Source organism: Anoplopoma fimbria, chromosome 3, assembly GCF_027596085.1.
Source record: "Anoplopoma fimbria isolate UVic2021 breed Golden Eagle Sablefish chromosome 3, Afim_UVic_2022, whole genome shotgun sequence".
Lineage (NCBI taxonomy): Eukaryota > Metazoa > Chordata > Actinopteri > Perciformes > Anoplopomatidae > Anoplopoma > Anoplopoma fimbria.
Genome location: NC_072451.1, coordinates 25,913,701 through 25,934,680, shown reverse-complemented (window position 1 = coordinate 25,934,680; position 20,980 = coordinate 25,913,701). Strand labels below are relative to the sequence as shown.

Genomic DNA, 20,980 nt, shown 5'->3' with positions numbered 1-20,980 from the left:
CAGGCAGGTAACGACAGGAGGTGGATGATTGTGCATGCATGCAGCCTGTCTGACGATGAGAGGCAGACAGACAGGCAGACAGACAGACAGACAGGGGATTACATCCTGATTTGTTAAATGTAGTATGCTTAGGTTCCTTTATTCTGTTCAATGTTCATTTAAGATCATATGTGGTCGTTCAGGGTGTAATATCCTCCCCGGTGTTTAATATGACAGAACCGGCTCTGCAGCAAAAAACAATCAATATTCAAGCTGCCATAGAGACCATCTGTGTGGAGCTTTATGAAATGTGGCAAACAAACAATTGTATTATTTCAATTATTTCTCATTTATACTGTTATTATAATTATTATATCATATTATTGGCACATTATTACTCATATTTAGCTGGTTGAACTCCTCCAGCATTATGGCACCTTTGTCTGATGTTTGTCTGTTTACAGATGTGGTGATGGCACAAAATAACCTTAACACCCATTTTGAAAAACAAATCAATAATGTGAATGATTTTCCTTTTTCATATATGTATATATATATATATTCACCATAATTTTTTTTATTTAAGGTTACGTGCAATGAATCCATCTTTGTTTTTACCTCATGTTATGATGTTATTGTTTGTTTTTATTTGTGTATGGAGCTGTAGTTTAATGACTCAGTTGTGCTTTCTCCATTGAAATGACCCAAAGTAAATCTTATATTTAAGTTAGTTTAATGTTTTATCAGTGACTTTTTGTTCATTTGTTTTGCTTTTTGGATGATTTTCCAAGTGTATAACACGTTAAAACCTAGAAACTGAAAATTATATTTTTTCTACACGTATGATTAAATAAAAAAAAATGTCCTTTTTTCAATAGACAAAATGTTTTAGTATATACATTTACTAAATAATTCTATTGTATTAAAATATAATTAAATTTTCCTCAAACAAAGTTTCCTAAATGCACTAATGTAGCCTGGAAATTAAAAAACACTTTTTACTTATCCTGTATTAATAAAACATGGTTTTACTTTTTGCAGCACTGGTTGTTATGTTTTATAATAGACAACTCTTTATTCAGGTTTTTTTATTTTTTATAAACTAAATTAAGCTTTTGTTGCAGAGTAACAGTGAAGATGTTTTATTTAACTGGGGTTAATTAATGTCTCTTTGACCTCCACAGTCTTCCCATTACTGAGTCTGTATGTGACCTGGGAGATGGAGAGGCCGGGACCAGGAGAGAAGCAGGCGGACGCTCATAGGACGGCAGCAGCCACCACCCCCATCCCATCAGCACCCGTCACCATGGCAACAGTCAGCTCCGGCAGCACCATGTGCACCCCGGCGCCCTCTACTTCCCTGAGCATCATCTCGCCCGACCGACAGGCGGTCCAGGTAGTAGACCGCACCCGGTACCTCTGCATGCATTGTATGTCTTCACTGACAGAGTCCAGGTAATAGACAGTATCCAGAACCCCTGCATGCTAGAGGGTTATCAAATGCAGTTTCTTAATAAAACCAGGAGTTATATGTTATCTTAAATAAAAGGTGACTTCCATATTAAAAAAAACAGATAGCACCAGTTATAAATAAAAATACAGAATTAAAATATCTCAGGTTTTACGCCATCAAAAATAAAAGTACCTTTTACAAAGCAACTCTATATTATTCTAGGAATATTCCAATCCTGACATCTAATAATACATTTTATTCAAAAGTAAATGGAAAGTTGGATAAAATTCAAAAGACTTACAGTACCAGTCAAAAGTTTGGACACACCTTCTCATTCGATGGTTTTTCTTTATTTTTATTTTTTTCTACATTGTAGATTAATATTGAAGACATCCAAACTATGAAGGAACACATATGGAATTATGTGGTAAACAAACAAATGCTCAACAAACCAGAATATGTTTTATATTTTAGATTCTTCAAAGTAGTTGAATGAGAAACTTTTGACTGGTACTGTACTTAATGAAATACATTTTTATAGTGCTTGATGTATCCATCATGTGATCCAACAGGTGATCCAACACGCCATCCACAGACCTCAGAGCATGGCGGCCCAGTACCTGCACCAGATGTACGCCGCCCAGCAGCAGCACCTCATGCTGCAGACCGCCGCCCTGCAGCAGCACCAGCACAGCCCTCATCTGCAGAGTCTGGCCACCATTCAGCAGGTCGGCTGGTGTCTGTTATGTGTTAAGTGCAAGCATGAGGAGTCATTTAAACATGATCTGTAGTGTTTGTGATACCCCTTCAATGTCTTCCAGGCTTCAGTCTGTCAGCGGCAGTCGCCTTCTTCATCCGGTGGCAGTTTGGTTCATCAGCCTGCTGGTGTTTCCCAAAACTCAGTTAGTATCTATGTTACAACTCCCATCAATCGGACCTTCCCTGAGCACCAATACTAACCTCAGCGTCTTTTTTTTAATCCAGATTACTTTACCAGCGTCTCCAGTGACAGCCCAGCTGATTGGACAAACCCAAACATCCACCGGTGCTACAACCACCATATCCCAGCAGGCCATGCTCCTGGGAAACAGACCGGCCAACTGTAACCAAGCTCAGATGTACCTCCGCACTCAGATGGTACAAAGGTTTTTAACTACGTCACGCTGTTCATTATATAGTACTTACAATTTGCACTGGTATCTAAAAACTGCATGCCCTATTTCTACGCTTACTGAAGGTGTTCTCTTGTGTTTTCTCACAACATGAAGTTTGTTTATTTTTAGCCAACTATCTCTCCTGCGCTTTGCTTTTTTTCTGGTAGCTTATTCTAACCCCTGCTGCCACGGTGGCTGCAGTTCAATCAGAGCTCCCTGCTGTCACCTCCTGCTCCTCTTTACCTACCTCCTCTCAGGTACAAACTTTGCCAGGCACAACATTTTAATAACGCATGCACACAATATTATAGACTTGCATATCTTCAGCGCGAGCCACATTGCAAAATTAAAAGCTATGTGGTACGTAACCGCGGTTTGGGATTTTGATGGCTGTTAGAGGAACCATTGATAAAGTTGGGCTGTAAACTTCACCACCTACTGCTTTTATAAACTGTGTAAAAGTGACTTTCTGTCTGTGCATATTTAGGTGCAGAATCTGGCTCTGCGTGCCCACTTGCCTGGAGCTCTGGCCACAGCCCACAGTGTGATCTTAAAGCCTTCGGCCCAGTCACAAGCCCTGACTACAACCACATCTTTATCCAAGACCTCAATCTGCGGCCTGAAAACCAACCAGCTGACTGACAGCTCAACAGAAACAGGACCGGCTGATGTCACCCGGCTGGTCTCAGGACCGCAGATTATAACGCCAGGTGAGATAACGTGTTCAAACACTGAGAGCTAAAGGAGAGATTTAAAAAAAAAAGTGTGTTTCAGGTTTAAGTGGTGAGTCACAGTAACAAAAATAAGCTCCCACGCAGTGACAAGTGCCATCACATTCAGTTCCACTTTGAGAGAGAGATACTTGTTTGTTTGTTCTTGTTCTTCATGTCTGTCTATGCATCGTTCTCCTTGCAGCCTACTCTCCGGTGCAGACCAACGCTCTGATCAAGCAGCAGCTGTCCTGTCCGCCGGGCCAGCGGATGGCGCACCACCAGCTCATCCTCCAGCAGGCTGCAGGAGGAGCTCCGCACCACAGGCAGCTCCAGCCCATCGCTCTCAGAGTAGCACCTCAAGAAGCCAACTCCAACCCTCTTTCTCTTTCAGTAAAGAGACTGACCACTCCCAGCACCCAATCGAAAACCAACAACGGCCACCAAGCCCCTTCTTCTTCGTCTGTCACCAGCGTGTTTGCATCCTTAGCTCAGACCTCAATCCCAGCCGCCAGCGTTCAGCCTCAGCCTCCCCCTCTGGTGGCCGCTCCACAGCGGCGGACAACATTCCCACAAGTTCAGAACCATCCTCCGCCTCCTCCTCCGCCTCTGGTTCTCCCCCGGCTGCCCCAGAACCCCCCAGCTTCCCTCCAGAGGCTGTCCCTGCACTCGGTCCAGGCTTTGGCGGTCCAGTCGGGACGGATGATGCTGACGGAGCGGGAGCTACCCGTAGCAGAGGCTCTGGTCCAGATGCCCTACCAGAACCTCCCTCCTCCTCAGACGGTGGCTGTAAATCTGAAAGTGCATCGAGTCAGACACAATGAAACTCCATCGGTGAGCCGCTGTGTGCTGGGGTTAAGTTTTGTAAGCTTTGTCTGATCACAGCATCTGTTATTTTTGATGAAAGCCTTGTTGTGGTTTTATATTTCAGTCCGGGCAAACGTGCAAAGTGAATGGATTGAGCTCAGAGGAGAGGAAAGATGCAAGTTCTCCCAGTTCACAGCGCGACAGGACCCAGACACCCCTCACTGGGCCTCCTAAGCAGAACGGTGCAGGTAAAGTATGATGAGAAATGAAATAAAATAAAGAATAGAATAAAACTATTTATAACCCTAGAAACTCGCCTCAATAGCCAGAGGGGTGTTCGCTCAGAAAAGCAGAGCTTATTGTGAAAGCCTTGAATGAACATACAAAACTGAACCTGGATCTGTTTCATAAAGCTGGTTTTAAAAAGAATCAGTGCTGAAAATGAAGGTGTAGAAGTAGAAGATGCAACGTACTATCAAACACTTTCAAATGTTCCTTGTCTTGTACAAGAGACGTAAGAAAACCTGTTAAAATGCCTTTAAATTGTCTGCCACTCAAAACCAACCTGTCTGAGAGTAACTCAGTAAGTGACTGATGTCAGACTTATTGAAACCTCCTTTAAAATACTGAATTTCCTGAATATAAACCAGATTTACTGGAAAAAGCCTGGTTTAACCGGTTATCCTGCTTTAGAAAAGATAACCCTCAGTTCTCTTATCTTTTATGCCTTTAAGCAGTGACGGGTTCATCCTCCATCGTATCCAGTCGCTCCGTGATCAGGTCGCCTGTGGTGGAAGAACCGTCCCAGCTCACCTCCACCAGCAGCAACCCTCCTCCTCCTCCTCCTCCTCCTCCATCTCCTCCTCTGCCTCCTCCCGTCCTGCCAGCAGCAGTAAGAGGCCCCAGCCAGCCCCCTCCTCCCCCGCCAGCCGCCCAGGCAGCCCCGACAGGATACTGACGACCCATGTCCTCACACACCTCATAGAGGGCTTCGTCATCCGAGAGGGCCTGGAGCCGTTCCCGGTACGAACACTGGAGGCGCAATATCACCAGCGAACCTCTGTCAGAGTTCGATGTTTTAGTTAATGGGAAATTTCATCCTGAAGCCTTTAAAACTGACATATTGTCTTGTGTTTCACTGTTAGATGGTAAAAATGTAATAATGGAGGATTTAGAATAAAAAGATTTCAAGCTAACACAACCTAACAACTCTGGTTTCAAAATAAAAAGTAAGGGCTTGTTAGTATACTCACATTAAGTTAAAATCCTCTACAACTCTTAAGGTTTCCAGTTCATATCATAACAAAATAATAATAATAAATTGAATTTGATACAACAACATTTCTAGGTGCTTCTCATAGAGGAGAACACAATTAAAGTACAACATTATGAAATAAATAGGTTACACAAAAGAATGGTTATAGGGTTGAAATAGGATAAATAAAATAATAAACAAAGTATTTCACATCCCAAATTTAAAAGTAAAAGTGTGACCCAGGATCCTACGGGGAAAGCAGAGAAGATCAGGTGAGTCCGAAATTTAGTCAAATAAAAACGTTTAAAAACACATCTGTTTCTATGTCTTTCCATGTCAGTATGGGAGGTTGACCTTTTTTTCTAAATGCACATCTTAATGCAGGTGGTCTCCTCGCTGCTCGCAGACCAGCAGGCTTCACTTCCTGAATCCCAGGAGATACAAACTAACGGGGATGCAGCAGCAGAGGACAGTCCGCTGGATGCTGACCAGTCGGACACAACAGACTCAGAGATGGAGGACGATGGCCCTGCAGCAGATGGTGAGGTGGTGTGTGTGTGTGTGTGTGTGTGTGTGTGTGTGTATAAAATATGTGTTTGTGTGTGTGTGTGTGTGTGTAGTGTGTGTATATTTGTGGCTAACAGCTGGCCCTGTGAAGTTGCAGAGCTGGGGGTGGCAGGTGTGCTGCAGTGTGAGTTCTGTGGGAGTCGAGGTTACTCTCACACATTCCTGCGCTCCAAACGCTTCTGCTCCATGACGTGTGTCAGAAGGTAAATGAATCACTCGCACATCGAGATGCACCAACAACAGAAGTGACCAAATAATCTTGATTATTTTCTCAAGATATTCTTAATGGTATACTTATAGACATAAACACATATATATGGCAATAAAGGAGGGGAATTAAGAGGATTTCTTCTCTGTATATGTTTTATGGTAATGTGGATCTTTCAGGTTAATTTTAGTAGTGCATGTTCCACATTTTATTGTGAGTGTGTCATGCAGTGTGGGACGGGTCTTGGTCTTGACTCGGTCTCGGTTACACTCTGGTCTTGGTTGTGACTTGGTCTCTGTTAAGTGGTCTTCACACCGACACTTGCACAAGTAACTGAGCTGCATTGTTGTCAAAAAACTACAAAAATATATAAACATATGAACACACACTGTTGTTTATTTTGAGTTGATCCCACAAACACCCTCCTGCTGCTAGTAATACTCTCTAGAGAACTGAATATGTATTAATCCACAGCTGAAAATAGTCCCTCACTAATGCACTTTTTCCTCCTGTTTGAGTTTTATAAAATATACAGCAGATTTTGGAAATTACTGAGGCCTTAAAGGAATACAATTGTATATTTGTCATACATTAAAAAAAGAAAATTCAGACATATGATCCCAACTTAAGTAGGTAAACCGGAAAGTATTGAGGGATTGGCTAACATATTATGTCTTTTCATGGAACATTAATTGATAAAGTTGGATGTACATTAGTTTAAGAGGGACTCTGATGCTGCATTGGGTATTTCAGCCTTTTTTGTAATGTTTCCTCATTTTAATCTAAGTTGTTGCTTAGTTTGAAGTTTTACAGACTGTATATGGACATTATGAGTAAAACTCTGATCCTCAAAAACAAAACTTTACTGCAGTGGATCTTTTCATGTCAACAAAACATTTGTTGGAACCTTATGATTAAAAAAAAGCTTGGTTTTGCTGCAAATGAGCATCCATCCTTGTATAAATAAAGATTTTAAAAGAAGCAGCCTCGACCACACAACACAAGTACACTGTAATGTCGTCTGTCTCAGTGGTGGTGAGACACATCATCTGACATCTGGAACCCATTGAGTTACATTTGGGTTGTAAGAAAAAGTCTCTGAAGTGTATAATCGCTCCCAGGTTTCCTTTTGAGTCTCCATTCAGGCACCAAAGAGTCCAGATGCAGACCATCAGCCCAGAGCACGATGACAAAATCCTGTCTGACTGTCTGCAATCAGTTCACACAGGCTGATACAATCTCAAAGGGCCTCTGGGCTTTGAGAACGCTTTAATGACTATCATCATCACAGTGAACTGTATGAATCTAATTTGATATTTTGGTTCAGGTTCAGTGTGAGCTGCAGCAAGCGTATCACTGTGCTGAGAGCGGGTCGCTGGGGTCACAGGCCGATGGGCAGGAGAGGACGACCCCCCAGCAGCAGAGTCAACGGAGCCTCCAGAGAACATTTCCTGAGACAGGTCAGTGATATCAGCTGACCTGCTGCATGTAGCAAAATGCATGAATGCTGCAGGGATCACTGCTCTCTGGGGAATAGATGACTGTAGCAGAGCTTTGAAGGAGCTTTCTGCTCTGTGAACACAATTTCAAAATAGTACATAACACTGTACTGTAAAAAGAAAGTCAATTGATATTGTCTATAACTCAATGTTTTGGGTGTGCGGCAATTCAATAGTAGCAATCGACCAGTTTTGACCTATTCAACTGAAGAGTTATATTTTTTTCCTTCTTTTATTTGAGTGATTTTAAGTGGCCAAATAAAAAAATAATTTAGAAACAAACAAATAGGAGAGAAGAGTTTGACAAAAGAAACATGATGTTGCAGAAATGTTATATTTCTGCTCTCGGTATCCTGGTAAACATCAGATTTATCTTTCAACCACTGGTGTTTAAGGCAAATTAATAACAACTTCATAGTTGTAATTGTTTCTAAGGATTGAAAGGAACTCTACTACTACTACTAGTCAAGGGAAAGCAATAATAAACAATTTTTCTTGCACTTTTTTAATGAAGTTGAAAAGTGCTCAACAATAAAACAACAGAGTAAAACAAAAAAATATATATAGATAATGAAACAACAAGAGAAGATGTATGAAGAGGAAAAAGTAGAAAAGAACAGAGAATAAAACAATAAATACTACTTTAAAAGTAAAAACAAAACAGGTAGGAAGAGAGTTAAACTGGCCAAATTATATTAGTATAACCATGTAAACGTTTATTTTAAGTGAGTCGTAAACATTTGTAAAAATCACCATGTTAAATACATGAATTACATCAAATGATATTTAGGTTTAACTGAATATATCTTTGAAGTCTGATGTAGACAAAAGGTTTAAATGTCAGGTATTTTGCCTAATCGTTTAAAAATAATTGCTTATATTTCCAATGTATTAAAGCCTCTACAGCAGAATGAAAACCAAAATTTGATGCTAAAACTTATGAAATGATTTGAGCAATAGAAGCTGCTTAAAGATGAATTTTAATTAAACCTTAATTTTGAAAATAACATTACGTTAAATGTTTAAAAAAACTGCAGCGTTCACACATAGAAACCTAAATCTTATCTGAGGTGACTTAAGTTACTGTAGTAGTCTAGACCTAAACACGGGATACTTGGATCTGATTTGTCTTGGTTCACCACAGGCTCGTGGGTCGTTTGAATCGGAGGAGACTCGTGAAAACTCCCCGAGAGACGAGGAAGACCAGGATGAAGACGAGGAAGACGAGCCTCCCGTTCCCATGACAACCAGGCTCCGGAAACAGGCCGAGAGAGAACGAGAGAGGGAGAGAGAGCAGGACAGAGAGCCGGATCAGAGGATGACAGAAACAATCAGTGTTTCTGACGGAGAAGAAGACGTCAGCCGTCCGTCTCAGTGGAACGTAGAACGAGTGTTCTCTTATATCAACTCCCTGCCAGGTACCACTTTTGCTGTATATAATATTATATGTATATATATTTTGTATATAACAGTATATAAAAGTATATAACAGTATATAAAAGTACAGCTGAAACAATTAATCAATTAGAAACAATTAATCAATTAGTTGATTGACAGAACATTTTATGTCAACAATTTTGATCATCGTTTCAAATATTTTTTTGTTTGCATCACACATTTACGTTCAACATGAGAACCAACATATTGATGCAGTAACCTGTAGACAAAGTCAAATTGGTGCTCTAAACAGCCAAATACACAAACTCCAGGTTTGTTCCTAAACCTATGCTCCAATTTCTGCTTTTGACATCCCGCATCTTATTGTAAACAAAATTATAAAAAGCATTACTTATATTTTTATGTATGTTCGTAGTTAGCACACTACTCACTGTTAAAGCAAATAAGTAGCTTTTCCTTCATATATATTATTAACACTGGACTGTTGCTTCCTTCAAGGAAATAAAGGAAATCATCTCCTTTGTTTATAAATGATTTATACATTTGATATATATATATATATATAAGTAAGTCATTTTGCAAATATCAGCTAGCAAAATGCACCAAAGTTAACTGTGGACACACTCTATTCAGTCTATCTATCCTCTCTTTTGTCCAGGTGGTCGGGATGTAGCCGAGGAGTTTCGCTCCCAGGAAATAGACGGTCAGGCTCTGCTGCTTCTAACCGAAGACCACCTGGTCAGCACCATGAACCTCAAACTGGGACCTGCACTCAAACTGTGTGCCCACATTAATTCTCTGAAAGATGCATAAACATGGATGTGTTGATGAAGAAAAACAGGAGGACGGCCTTTTTTTACGGAGGACCACTTTCCTTGGACTTTTCAAACAGAGAGTTAAAAAACGCAGAGTGCATCATGTTGAACTGAAACCATGAAAACACAGACTGCTGTTTTTCTTGAGAACACTGCCAATCATTTCACTCCGGAGTGAAGTCCACACACTGTAACAGCTGATTTTATTACATAAGATGAGCATTTCTTTCTATCTCCTCTTGTCTTTCAATTCCAGTGATTGTAGCAGTTTGGCTCCGCTTATCCATTTGTTTCAAAATGGTAAATTAAAAGTTCTTTGTATCATTTGTAAACAAAGAAAACAACTTATTACATTATTACACAGAAAGTTAAAGGATGCTGTACAATCTCAAAGTTTACAAAACAGATTTACTATCTTACAGATGATTTCACTTATCATCAGCAAATCAATAAATCATGGAACCAAACTGATGACATGGTTATTTATGATTTATTTAATATTGTCATAATTAATATACAAATAAAACCATTTAAGTATTGTGCACTGTTCTGTGGTTTTGTAACACGTTTTACAGAAGGTTCTCCTAAGAGAGGTTTGACTGAGTCACATATCAGGATTTACTTCTTTTTATCGGACAACAATAAATGTGACTTTGTCAATAACAGTACATACAAGATGGAGATAAAAAAACAACTGTAAAATAGTTGATTTTCCTATTGGTATTGACTTGTAACTGATTCAGTAAGCGTGAGAAAAAAATATTTATTTTGGTGAACTGCCACCAGAGGGCATCTTTTCAACAGTTACTAACAACTGTATAGCTCATGCATAGATGATACTGACTGTGCTTAAGCCTCTTACATTTAAATATTAATTGCCACTTCATTTGGTCTCTTTTTAAAGTAAATAAAAAAACCACCCAATTAAAATAATATTAAAATAAGTGGTGGAGGAAGTATTGAGATCCTTTACTGCAGTAAAAGTTGCAAAGCCTTTTATATTTTATATGTTACTTATGTAAAAGTACACAAGTATTATTAGCAAAATACAGAGTAACCTTATCATAAAGCAAAAAATAGAAAATATGAGTGTGATAAATATATATATATATATATACACACACATGATTTAATCTATATCATAAACACTATGTATGTAAAACAAATGTAGTGCAGTAAAAAGTAACAGTAACTCAAAATTGTACTTGATTACAGTACTTGAGTAAATGTACTTTCCATCACTGGACAAAATGTGTCCTAAAGGACAAACAGAATCATATTATTGAAGTTGAGGATAAACTGGATCGTTACCAAACTGAGTTTCTATTAACACTAAACATGAATACGACTCGGTTGCAGCGATAACTTTGTTTATTTGAAACAAGTCCAGGCATTTCAGTTTACACTTTAGAGACAGGTTAAAATAGATTGTTTGTAACATTTCTATAAACTTCTAAGTGCAATTTCTCTACTGAAGAATACTAGTGACTATATCATTACACTTTCTACTCATTAAATGGGGAATGTGTTGCATGGATGTGGGACGTATCAGTGGAATGTTTGCAGAGATGGTCGGAATGAAAACAGAAACACGAAGAAGAGTAACAGTATAAAGAGAAAGTTTTCCATGCACACCATTTGGTTTACAAGGCTACTGTGCAAAAGGTGTTGCGTTTAAGACAAAGAGCAATATCAATGTGATAGAAATGTAATTAACTCGATGACAGGTGAGTGATCGCAGAGGCAATACGGTGCGTCAGTTAACAGGCACTGCAAAGACAAGTTTATACATTTGAAACCTGGAAGCGCTTTATTTTTACAAGTCTGTCAATTCATTTAATTTCAAAATATATCCCAGGCGGTTTCCAGGAAAGAACCGAGTAATTTGGTGCTACAAATAAACATAACATTAAGCGTGTGTGAAGAATACAGTTTCCGATAATGACTTTATGATGAATAAATATTTACTTGGGTTTAAATGGAGAAATGTCATTCATAGAAATTCCTCTGGAAGACGATAATTAAGTAAATAATAAACTAATTAAACTAAAATAAAAGTTTCAGTTCAGTCAGTTTTTTCCGTCTCTATTTTCCCGGCAATTGAAAAAAGAAGAAAAAAGAACTATGTGATTGTTTCCAGAAAACTGTCACAAGAAATAATTAAGAAATCATTAGAAATTACAGATCTATTAAATGAACGCATTAACCTAATTCGTTAGTTGTTTTCTATGCTGAGTGTTTACGTTTATTGCATCCTTTGTAGTTTGTCCTAATTAATGTGAGCTGCAATTGAAATTGGAAATGTAACGGATAAATAAACAAACCTGAAACTATATACTAAATATTGAAGCTTTCTCACGCAACTGGCAAGAGCAAATGAGCAGACGTCTCTGGCTTTTACAGCACTAGGATATTCAGATGAAATTAATTATTATTTTTTTTTTTTTTTTTTTTTTTTTTTAAAGGAACCAGGCTAAGAAAAATTGCAAAACAAAAAAGGCAATATAGTTGCAAACTTTGGATTAATAGTAACATAACAGTACGTAAAATCAAAAAAAATTATAAATAAACTTATAAAACAGAGGAATGATTCTTTTCATGGGGAATGGTTTCAACATATTGCCTCTCTGCGTCTTGCTGGTTCTCTGAAGCGTGAAATATAAAAATGGTGGAACATCTTTCCCAATGGGCAGCAGCAGAATAGCTTATGATGACAGCTGACCCGCTCAAACCGGACTGTGTGGGACGCGTGCAGACGGCCGGAGGATACTTGAGAATCAAAGTGTCATTGTTGGAGGTCAGATCCGACTCAGGGCATGCTGCTGCCGAGGACGTTCTTCTCTGCCGATATGGACTTGACCAGCTCCTCCACCCAGCGGACCTCAGAGGCCACCTGCTCGGCCAGGGCCTCGTAGCGGTTTTCCAGGCGCCCGTACTTGCGCTTGAGGATGTTGGCGGCCTGCATGGTGAGCCGGGTCTCCTCCTGGCTCTTCTTGCGCTGGGCTTGGGTGCGCTGCAGCTCTTGGCGGATTTGGCTCAGGTCGCTGGAGATGCTCTGGTTCTCCTCCTTGTACCAGCCCTCCTTCTCCTCATAGATGGACAACAGCGCCGCCACGTCCTCCCGGCACGAGCGCTGGTTGCGCTCCAGGTCCCTCAGGCCTTCCTCCGCCACCGCGATCTCCTCGAGGACCTGGGAGAAGCGCTCAAAGTTGACGTAGGTGTTGTTAGGGGGCATGCTGGAGTGGGACTTGATGGTGTACTCCTTCAGACGAGTGGTCTTCAGGCGGCGGCGCTCGGTCTTGTGGTCTCTCTCCTCCTGGCGGACATTTCGCCTCTTAATCACCTGCAGAGGGAAAAATGTTAAGCTCTGAAATAAGGATGGTAATTTGATAACAACGCGACTGAAATATTGTTTTTTAAAGCTCTCAAGTACCAGAATTTGTATCGACCTCAAAAATTCAATATGATGCTCATAAGGATTTCTTAAATTAGTTTAATTTAGAAGTGTGATCAAGGTACAGTATGTACTGACCAGAACATTTTGTGAACATAATTCTCTCTGTTGGACAAATTATCTAATAAAGAAACAGTTTAAAAATAACCTCAAACATATCTTTGGCATACCTATAATGCAATTTCTTGTTACTTATCTGCCGATATATCGGTCCCACTCTTTCTGATAAAAAGAACCAAACCTGTTCAAATGTGTATGAATTTGAACCTCTTAAGTAACTAAAATTCAACCATGATTATAAATGCCTTATAAAAACCCACCTTAATCCAGGGGTGTTCAAGGCTGTCATCAATTGTCATTCTCTTCCTGCAAATGAAAATAAGTCGCCAGTGAGAAAATTGCAGAGTAGAAACTTCCATATATGTCTACAAAACAGAGATTTTCTTCTTTACTCTTGGCGTAAAATCTTAAAAAAAAGGTTCCTACTTAGGATCCTTGACCAGCAGACGTCGTATGAAGTCCTTTGCCAGCTCACTGGTGTTACTGAAATACTCTTCATCAAAGTCGTAGTTGACACCTGAGATGTTTGTCAGGGTCTCCTGCTTGGTCTCGCCCAGAAACGGTGAAGCACCACTCAGTCTACGGGAACACAGATAAAAAGGATTTGCTTTATAGAAACAACATGGATGAGCAGTGAAGTAATTTATGTTTTTCACAAAATTCAACAACAGGTTGTGATGTGAAACATAACTCACAGGATGTATGTGATTACTCCGATGCTCCTGCAGAGAAGAGAAGAACCAAACATGAGTGAAAACTGTCACAGGGTCAGTATTCAGCTTCAGAGGAGGGAAAAGAATTTGACATCTTACCACATGTCCGCCTCCAGTCCAAGAGGCTCATAGTTGACTATTTCTGGAGCTGTAAAGCACAGAGGAATGAACAATTTAATCCAAAGCAGAGGTGGGGATGTGAAACACACCTACAATGTTTAATTTATCCACCAGAGTGGGCACACACAAGCGCAAAACCGGATTTTTAAAGCGAAACATATTTTCTTTATTTGTGAAATGGATATTCAGGAAGGGAAAACATGATCTCACCGACAAACTCTGGTGTTCCGAAAATGTTCTTGAACTCGTTTCCTGCTTTAATCTGATGCGCAATCCCAAAATCAATCAGCTTGATCCTGGGGTTAGGGACGTTCTTGTCCAGCAGCATGATATTCTCCGGCTGAAAGATAAAACAATATAACTAAACATGAGTGAGAGAACAAGCTAAGCTAAACAATTGTACATTCACATTTCATAAAAACAAGTTTTTGAGATCCTCTGTCCTGTTATTAGTCTTTAGCTTCCTCATCATACGTGGGTCCAGCAGCGCAGACATTGCAGAGGTTATACTGTGTTTATACGTAGCACACGGCAGCGGCACACCATCACAAACAGAGATGTATGCCAGTATGAACTGGTATACGCTGATGGATAGTGGTATCTGATGATAAGTGCTATAACCAGCAGAATAATTTACCATTGGCATATGCCACAAATAAAAAAAGAGTGGTAAAACATCGGCCACCTTTTAACTGCAGTGAGCTTCAACACTTAGAAAAAACTGCACAATTGAAGAAACTAAAATTAAACATGTATTAGTGCCAACATCATATTAAAACTATCTTATAAGAAATGTTACTTGGGGTTTGATTATTAAACTATCTCTATATTCTTCTCTTTTACGCATCTCGTAAAAAAGCCCATACTGTCATGTTGTATGAAGGGTGCTACAATATATAAATCGAGTTTGATTTTAAATGTTTTTTGACACAATTTTCAGAAATTGTTTGACTAATTATTACACATTTGTGTATCTAACAGCTCAGAAATATCTCTATATTGATGATACGAAGATACCTCGACATTATCACAACGCAGCAAGCCAGCATCATGCAGATCGACAACTTAGTGAGTCTGCAGTCGTGTCCTGTCTTTCACATGGAGAATCTCTCTGCACATTCCTCACTAACGCGTCAACTACGACTGTCGACCCAGAGCCTCACAGACCAACTGACCTTGAGGTCGAAGTGAGCGATGCGTTTGGAGTGTAGATACTGAACGCCATCCAGGATCTGCTTTAGGAACTGGGTGGCCTCCTCCTCCGTCAGAGATTCCTTCTCAGCCAGGAAGTCAAACAGCTCTCCTCCGGACACCAGCTCCAGGATCAGGATCACGTCAGTCTTGTTCTCAAAGATGTCGTGCAGGGTGATGATGTTGCTGTGCTGGATCTCCCGCAGGATGTTGACTTCACGCTCGATCTCCTCCCGGCTCACCCCCCGCCGGCTGGACGACAGCCGGCGCTTCTTGATGAACTTGGCTGCGTACTCGATACTTGTGCTCTTCTCTTTACATTTACGAACGATGGCAAACTGTCCGCTGCAGGAAGGAGAGACAGGGATGTTAAGAAAAATAGAGTAAGGATAATATAGACCTGCTTCCTTTTGTTTTTGTTGTTCCAGCTTCATGATGTTATGAAGCTGGAAGTACTTCACGGCTGGTCAGAGTACAGAAGATATAATAAGACATCACTTTGGGCTATGAGGACTTCACATGGACTGAGTCGTTGCTTCCCAACTTTATTGTCTAGTGCCTCCTTATATTGAAGCAACTCCTTCTGACCCCTCGTCACAGAATACGGCCTCAATTGGACATATAGGTCAACCAAAACATGTTTTTTTTAGTTTAGACTGTTTCATTTGAGGCATTTTAAGAACCCATAAGAGATGAATGCATCCAGTATTTCAGAGAAAAACAAGCAAAGATTTGAAAATGATTACTGTAACAAAATATTCATGTCTTATCAAGTGGTTTGTAGAAAGAAAGATTCTGCTAGAACAGTAAGAACATTTGACCTGTTTCCAATAGAAATCGACTTGTTTAAAGTCCAAACAGACATTAGAGTCTGTATCTTTAAAGACAAGGAAGAAGAAGACAGATCTATCCACAAGAATAATAAATCATGAAGAAGCTTGACTTTGGAAAATACTGAAACACATCAGTTTGCATAGGAAACAAGTAGAAGTATTCTTACTGCACTTGCAGACTTTTCCCCCACTTATTTTAGGGAACACTTTGAGGGCTTATAGTTGTAGGAATAAATTACTTTGTAAAGAAGGTATTTATGCAGTGACCTTGTGACCCCTCAGATAGCCTTGGGGCCCCATTGGGTAATCCCCACTTATAGGTTGGGAAACACTATGCTAAATAAAGGATTAATAACATAACTGGAATTAAAATGACTGTTAGCTGATTGTTTGTCAGAAAGTAACCTTAAAAATGTGAAATGAGGTGCTTAAACAGTATATGTCCAACATACGGTCTGAACTATTGTAAGCAAAGAAATAAATGTAATCTATAGTTTTGTTTTATAGAATCTGGTTTATAGGAAATTGATGAATAATATCACAGAAAATAACGATAAAATGAATGTGCAGGTGAGGAGAAAGCATTTCATAAAGCAAGACTAGGCAGAATTGAAAGTCTGCATATCTCAGCATGCACACACACACACACACACACACACACACACACACACACACACACACACACACACACACACACACACACACACACACACACACACACACACACACACACACACACACACACACACACACCTCTCCTATAGAGACTCCACACCACAGTGGAGGTGGAAAGGCACATTGAGAGGCAGTGACGTCATAGTTTTGCTGCATCACTGCAGAAAAAAAGTAGCTTAGGTAGAAAGTGCAGTTCAAACTATTAAAAATGTGCAGCACAGTGTAGAAGGATATTATAGGGTATTTAATATGTTGCTGACACATGTTTTGGATGGTTTCCAGCTCATATCTGGCATCAAAATGCATCTTAAACACACATTTGTCCAGCTCAAAAAGAAAACTGCTGCAAATAAGGCCATACATTGCTTTAAAAAGTTACTGTCATACTATACATGTACTACCAAGTAATAATTATAGTTTTTTTACTCCACCAGGTAGACATTTGTAGTCACACAACACTACATGAATCTCTGATGTCCTTCAAAACGCAGCACATATGAATATATACTATAGAATCAAACAGTATTTTGTGTGAATTCACACTTGTATTCGTATTAGTTTGTTGCACTTATTGTATTCGTATTAGTTTGTTTCCGTACTTTTGCTCTGGTTTATGCTTTAAGATGCTTGTTTAAGAAAGGAGATGCACTTATGACTTCTGGTGACTAGTAGTTCTCTTGAATACCTATGTTGAATACACTTCCTGTAAGTCGCTTTGGATAAAAGCGTCTGCTAAATGACTGTAATGTAATGTCATGTATTTGGATCTGTCCTCCAGTGACTTGGACACCAAAGACACATGTTACAGTCAAGTGTGAACACGTCTTTTGTTACACTGACTACAGTAGTGGTAGCAGATAACAATAAAACAATAAAAAAAATATAGGTAGATAATGAAACAACAAGAGAAGACATATGAAGAGGAAAAAGTAGAATAGAACAGAGAATAAAACAATAAATACTACTTTAAAAGTAAAAACAAAACAGGTAGGAAGAGAGTTAAACTGGCCATATTATATTAGTATAACCATGTAAACGTTTATTTTAAGTGAGTCGTAAACATTTGTAAAAATCACCATGTTAAATACATGAATTAAATCAAATGATATTAAGGTTTGCCTAATCGTTTAAAAATAATTGCTTATATTTCCAATGTATTAAAGCCTCTACAGCAGCATGAAAACCATAATTTGATGCTAAACCTTATTAATTTTAATTAAACCTTAATTTTGAAAATAACATTACGTTAAATGACAATAAATGTGCAGAACATACCTGCCCAGCTCCTCTTCCATTTCATAAAACAACTCCACATCCTCTTGTCTGAAGCCAGCCATGGTGTGCTGACTGGAATGATGATGCCTTTAGGTTCACTGGAGTGGAAAATAAAGAAAAAAGAAGATATCAACTCAATGAATAGGTTTGTGGACGTGACAGCACAGTAAGATAAGATAAGATAAGATAATCCTTTATTAGTGCCGCAGCGGGGAAATGTACAGGATTACAGCATCATAGAGGATAGTGCAAACAAGAGACATAGAAAAACAAGATCATTACATTACATTACATTACATTACATTACATTACAGTCATTTAGCAGACGCTTTTATCCAAAGCGACTTACAGGAAGTGTATTCAACATAGGTATTCAAGAGAACTACTAGTCACCAGAAGTCATAAGTGCATCTCCTTTCTTAAACAAGCATCTTAAAGCATAAACCAGAGCAAAAGTATAGTGCAGAGGCAAATTACTACGAAAACAATAATTGCAACAAACTAATACGAATATAATAAGTGCTACAAACTACTACGAATAGGATAATAGATCAAAAATAAGTATTATAAATAAGCAAATGAGCAACAACATCCACAGTAACTGAAATATTATATATACAGACAGAAACTATTATAACTATTGTATTGCACAGTGTATTAGTGTTTTTTAGTGTCAAAGAAAGTGACCAAAACAGTGTCATGTTAGTAACAAGCCAGAAGGACTATTCTCCCTTACATAACTTGTTAACCTGGACTTCTTTACTCCTTATTTGGCTCGACCCAGCAGTAGTTTCAGAGACTTTCTGGCTGATGTCAGACTTTGCATACCAGTCCTACTGACATCACCTCCTGCCTCTGACTCAATTAAAGGGAAACACTAGAGTTTTTTTTAGTTTTTTTTTTACTTATTATAAATCTTGTTTATGTGCCTGGTCAATAATAATAACAAAAAAGCACTGTTAAAATAAAACCATTGCTGTTTTAAATGATTATAATCTGCTGTTTAAATGAACCCATGTTACAGACAGCAGAGACGGCTAGCTTAGCTGGTTGCTAACAAGCTAAGCTAACATCAATGTGCTGTACAAACACCGGTTTAAACTGTTTGTCAGACGTGTCAGGAAAACAATACGACCGACAACCTTCACCAAACACAACGAGAGAGCTTCACTGGGACGGATACGTACGGTGGGTTCCTCTTCAGCAGTGTGCTAGCTGTGTGCTAGCTGTGTGCAGCTCAGGCTGAGCAGCGTGAAGCCGGCGGCAGTGACGTACGCAACATCCGGGTTCTGCGTTTCAAAATAAATGCATGAACAGCAAGATTATTGTCTCGTATTGAGCTGTACTTTAGTGATTTTTTTTTTTCTATGACTTTAGAAAACTTCCATTTTAAATTAGACTTGTTCTGAAGGTTTTTTTCAAGAGCAAATCTTCTCAGAAATGAGTCAAAATAATTATTACTACTACTACTACTACTAATAATAATACTACTACTAGTCCTACTATTAAATTCAGTTCTACTACTACTATTAATACTACTACTACCGTGGGCTACTACTACTACTAGAACTATTAATACTAACTATTACTACTACTACTACTACTACTACTACTACTACTACTACTACTATTACAAATTCTACTACTACTACTACTATTACTACTATTACTACTACTACTACTACTACTACTACTACTACTACTACTACTACTACTATTACTACTTACTACTACTTCTACTTTTACTACTACTATTAATACTACTACTACCGCTACTACTACTACTACTACTACTACTACTACTTACACAAATTCTACTACTACTACTTCTACTTTTACTACTACTACTACTACTACTACTATTAATACTACTACTACCGCTACTACTACTACTACTACTAGAACTTTTTGTTCTACTTACTACTACTACTACTACTATACTACTACTACTACTACTACTACTATTACTACTACTACTACTTCTACTACTACTACTATTACTATACTACTACTATTATTATTATTACTACTACTACTACTACTACTACTACTATGACTACTACTACTACTACTACTACTACTACTAATACTAGTACTACAACTTCTTCTTCTACTACTACTACTACTATTACTATTACTACTACTATTATTATTACTACTACTACTACTACTACTACTACTACTACTACTACTACAACTTCTTTTTCTACTACTACTACTACTACTACTACTATTACTACTACTACTACTAGTATACTAATAATAATAATAATTAAACCTTTATTAGTCCCACAATGGGGAAATTCAGTTCTCTGCATTTAACCATCCCGGAGGAGCAGTGGGCTGCAATGAAGCGCCCGGGGAGATATTAATACTAATATTACTACTACTACTACTAATAATACTACTACTACAACTTATTCTACTAATACTACTACTACTACTACTTTTACTACTACTACTACTACTACTACTTCTACTAATACTACTACTACTAACGTATACTCTACTACTACTACTACTACTACTACTACTACTACTAATAATAATAATACTACTACTACAAACATTTCATTTTACCGTCTTAAAAATTGATTTATTTCGTCACCAGGATTATGAAATTGTGGATACATCTTTAAAATAGCATTTAGTTTGGGAGTGAATGTACACTGTTGTATTTATATATTTTAATAAGTTCTTTATTTGCCATCTTGACTGTAAAATAAAATACAATTAAAAATATAAACCAGTCTCTGCCATTACTTATTATAGTGAACCCATCATTCTGAGCAGCAAGAGGCAGTGAATTATAGA

At 38.6% G+C, this 20,980-nt stretch overlaps 2 protein-coding genes across 3 annotated transcripts; one reads left to right on the top strand and one right to left on the bottom strand.

The window, feature by feature from the left end:
• Nucleotides 1-1,170: 1,170 nt before the first annotated feature.
• Nucleotides 1,171-10,261, top strand: phc3 (polyhomeotic homolog 3 (Drosophila)). Its single transcript, XM_054596426.1, is given in 15 exon segments — nucleotides 1,171-1,375; nucleotides 2,005-2,160; nucleotides 2,254-2,334; nucleotides 2,417-2,569; nucleotides 2,754-2,843; nucleotides 3,074-3,296; nucleotides 3,502-4,130; nucleotides 4,228-4,351; nucleotides 4,841-5,017; nucleotides 5,020-5,126; nucleotides 5,743-5,899; nucleotides 6,017-6,128; nucleotides 7,461-7,593; nucleotides 8,777-9,050; nucleotides 9,689-10,261. Coding segments are annotated over 15 exon segments (2,748 nt in total). The 5' UTR covers nucleotides 1,171-1,198; the 3' UTR covers nucleotides 9,844-10,261.
• A 2,028-nt stretch (nucleotides 10,262-12,289) lies between these two features.
• Nucleotides 12,290-19,435, bottom strand: dapk3 (death-associated protein kinase 3). 2 transcript variants are annotated; one of them, XM_054626522.1, is made up of 9 exons: nucleotides 19,354-19,435; nucleotides 18,167-18,264; nucleotides 15,368-15,728; nucleotides 14,403-14,532; nucleotides 14,172-14,220; nucleotides 14,055-14,081; nucleotides 13,786-13,938; nucleotides 13,620-13,665; nucleotides 12,290-13,188 (listed from the first exon to the last, which is right to left on the bottom strand). In XM_054626522.1, the coding sequence occupies exons 2-9, from the start codon at nucleotides 18,226-18,228 to the stop codon at nucleotides 12,655-12,657; spliced, it is 1,362 nt and encodes a 453-aa protein (XP_054482497.1). In that variant the 5' UTR covers nucleotides 18,229-18,264; nucleotides 19,354-19,435; the 3' UTR covers nucleotides 12,290-12,654. The 2 variants fall into 2 exon arrangements, with proteins under 2 accessions (XP_054482497.1, XP_054482504.1); XM_054626529.1 differs by having other exon boundaries at nucleotides 19,309-19,384.
• Nucleotides 19,436-20,980: the final 1,545 nt, after the last annotated feature.

Coding starts and splice junctions, on each gene's coding strand:
- dapk3 (XM_054626522.1), bottom strand. CDS start 18,228: ATGGCTGGCTTCAGACAAGAGGATGTGGAGTTGTTTTATGAAATGGAA. Junction 14,533..15,367: donor TCGCTCACTTCGACCTCAAG/GTCAGTTGGTCT, acceptor TTTATCTTTCAG/CCGGAGAATATCATGCTGCT. Junction 13,666..13,785: donor CTGCTGGTCAAGGATCCTAA/GTAGGAACCTTT, acceptor TTTCATTTGCAG/GAAGAGAATGACAATTGATG.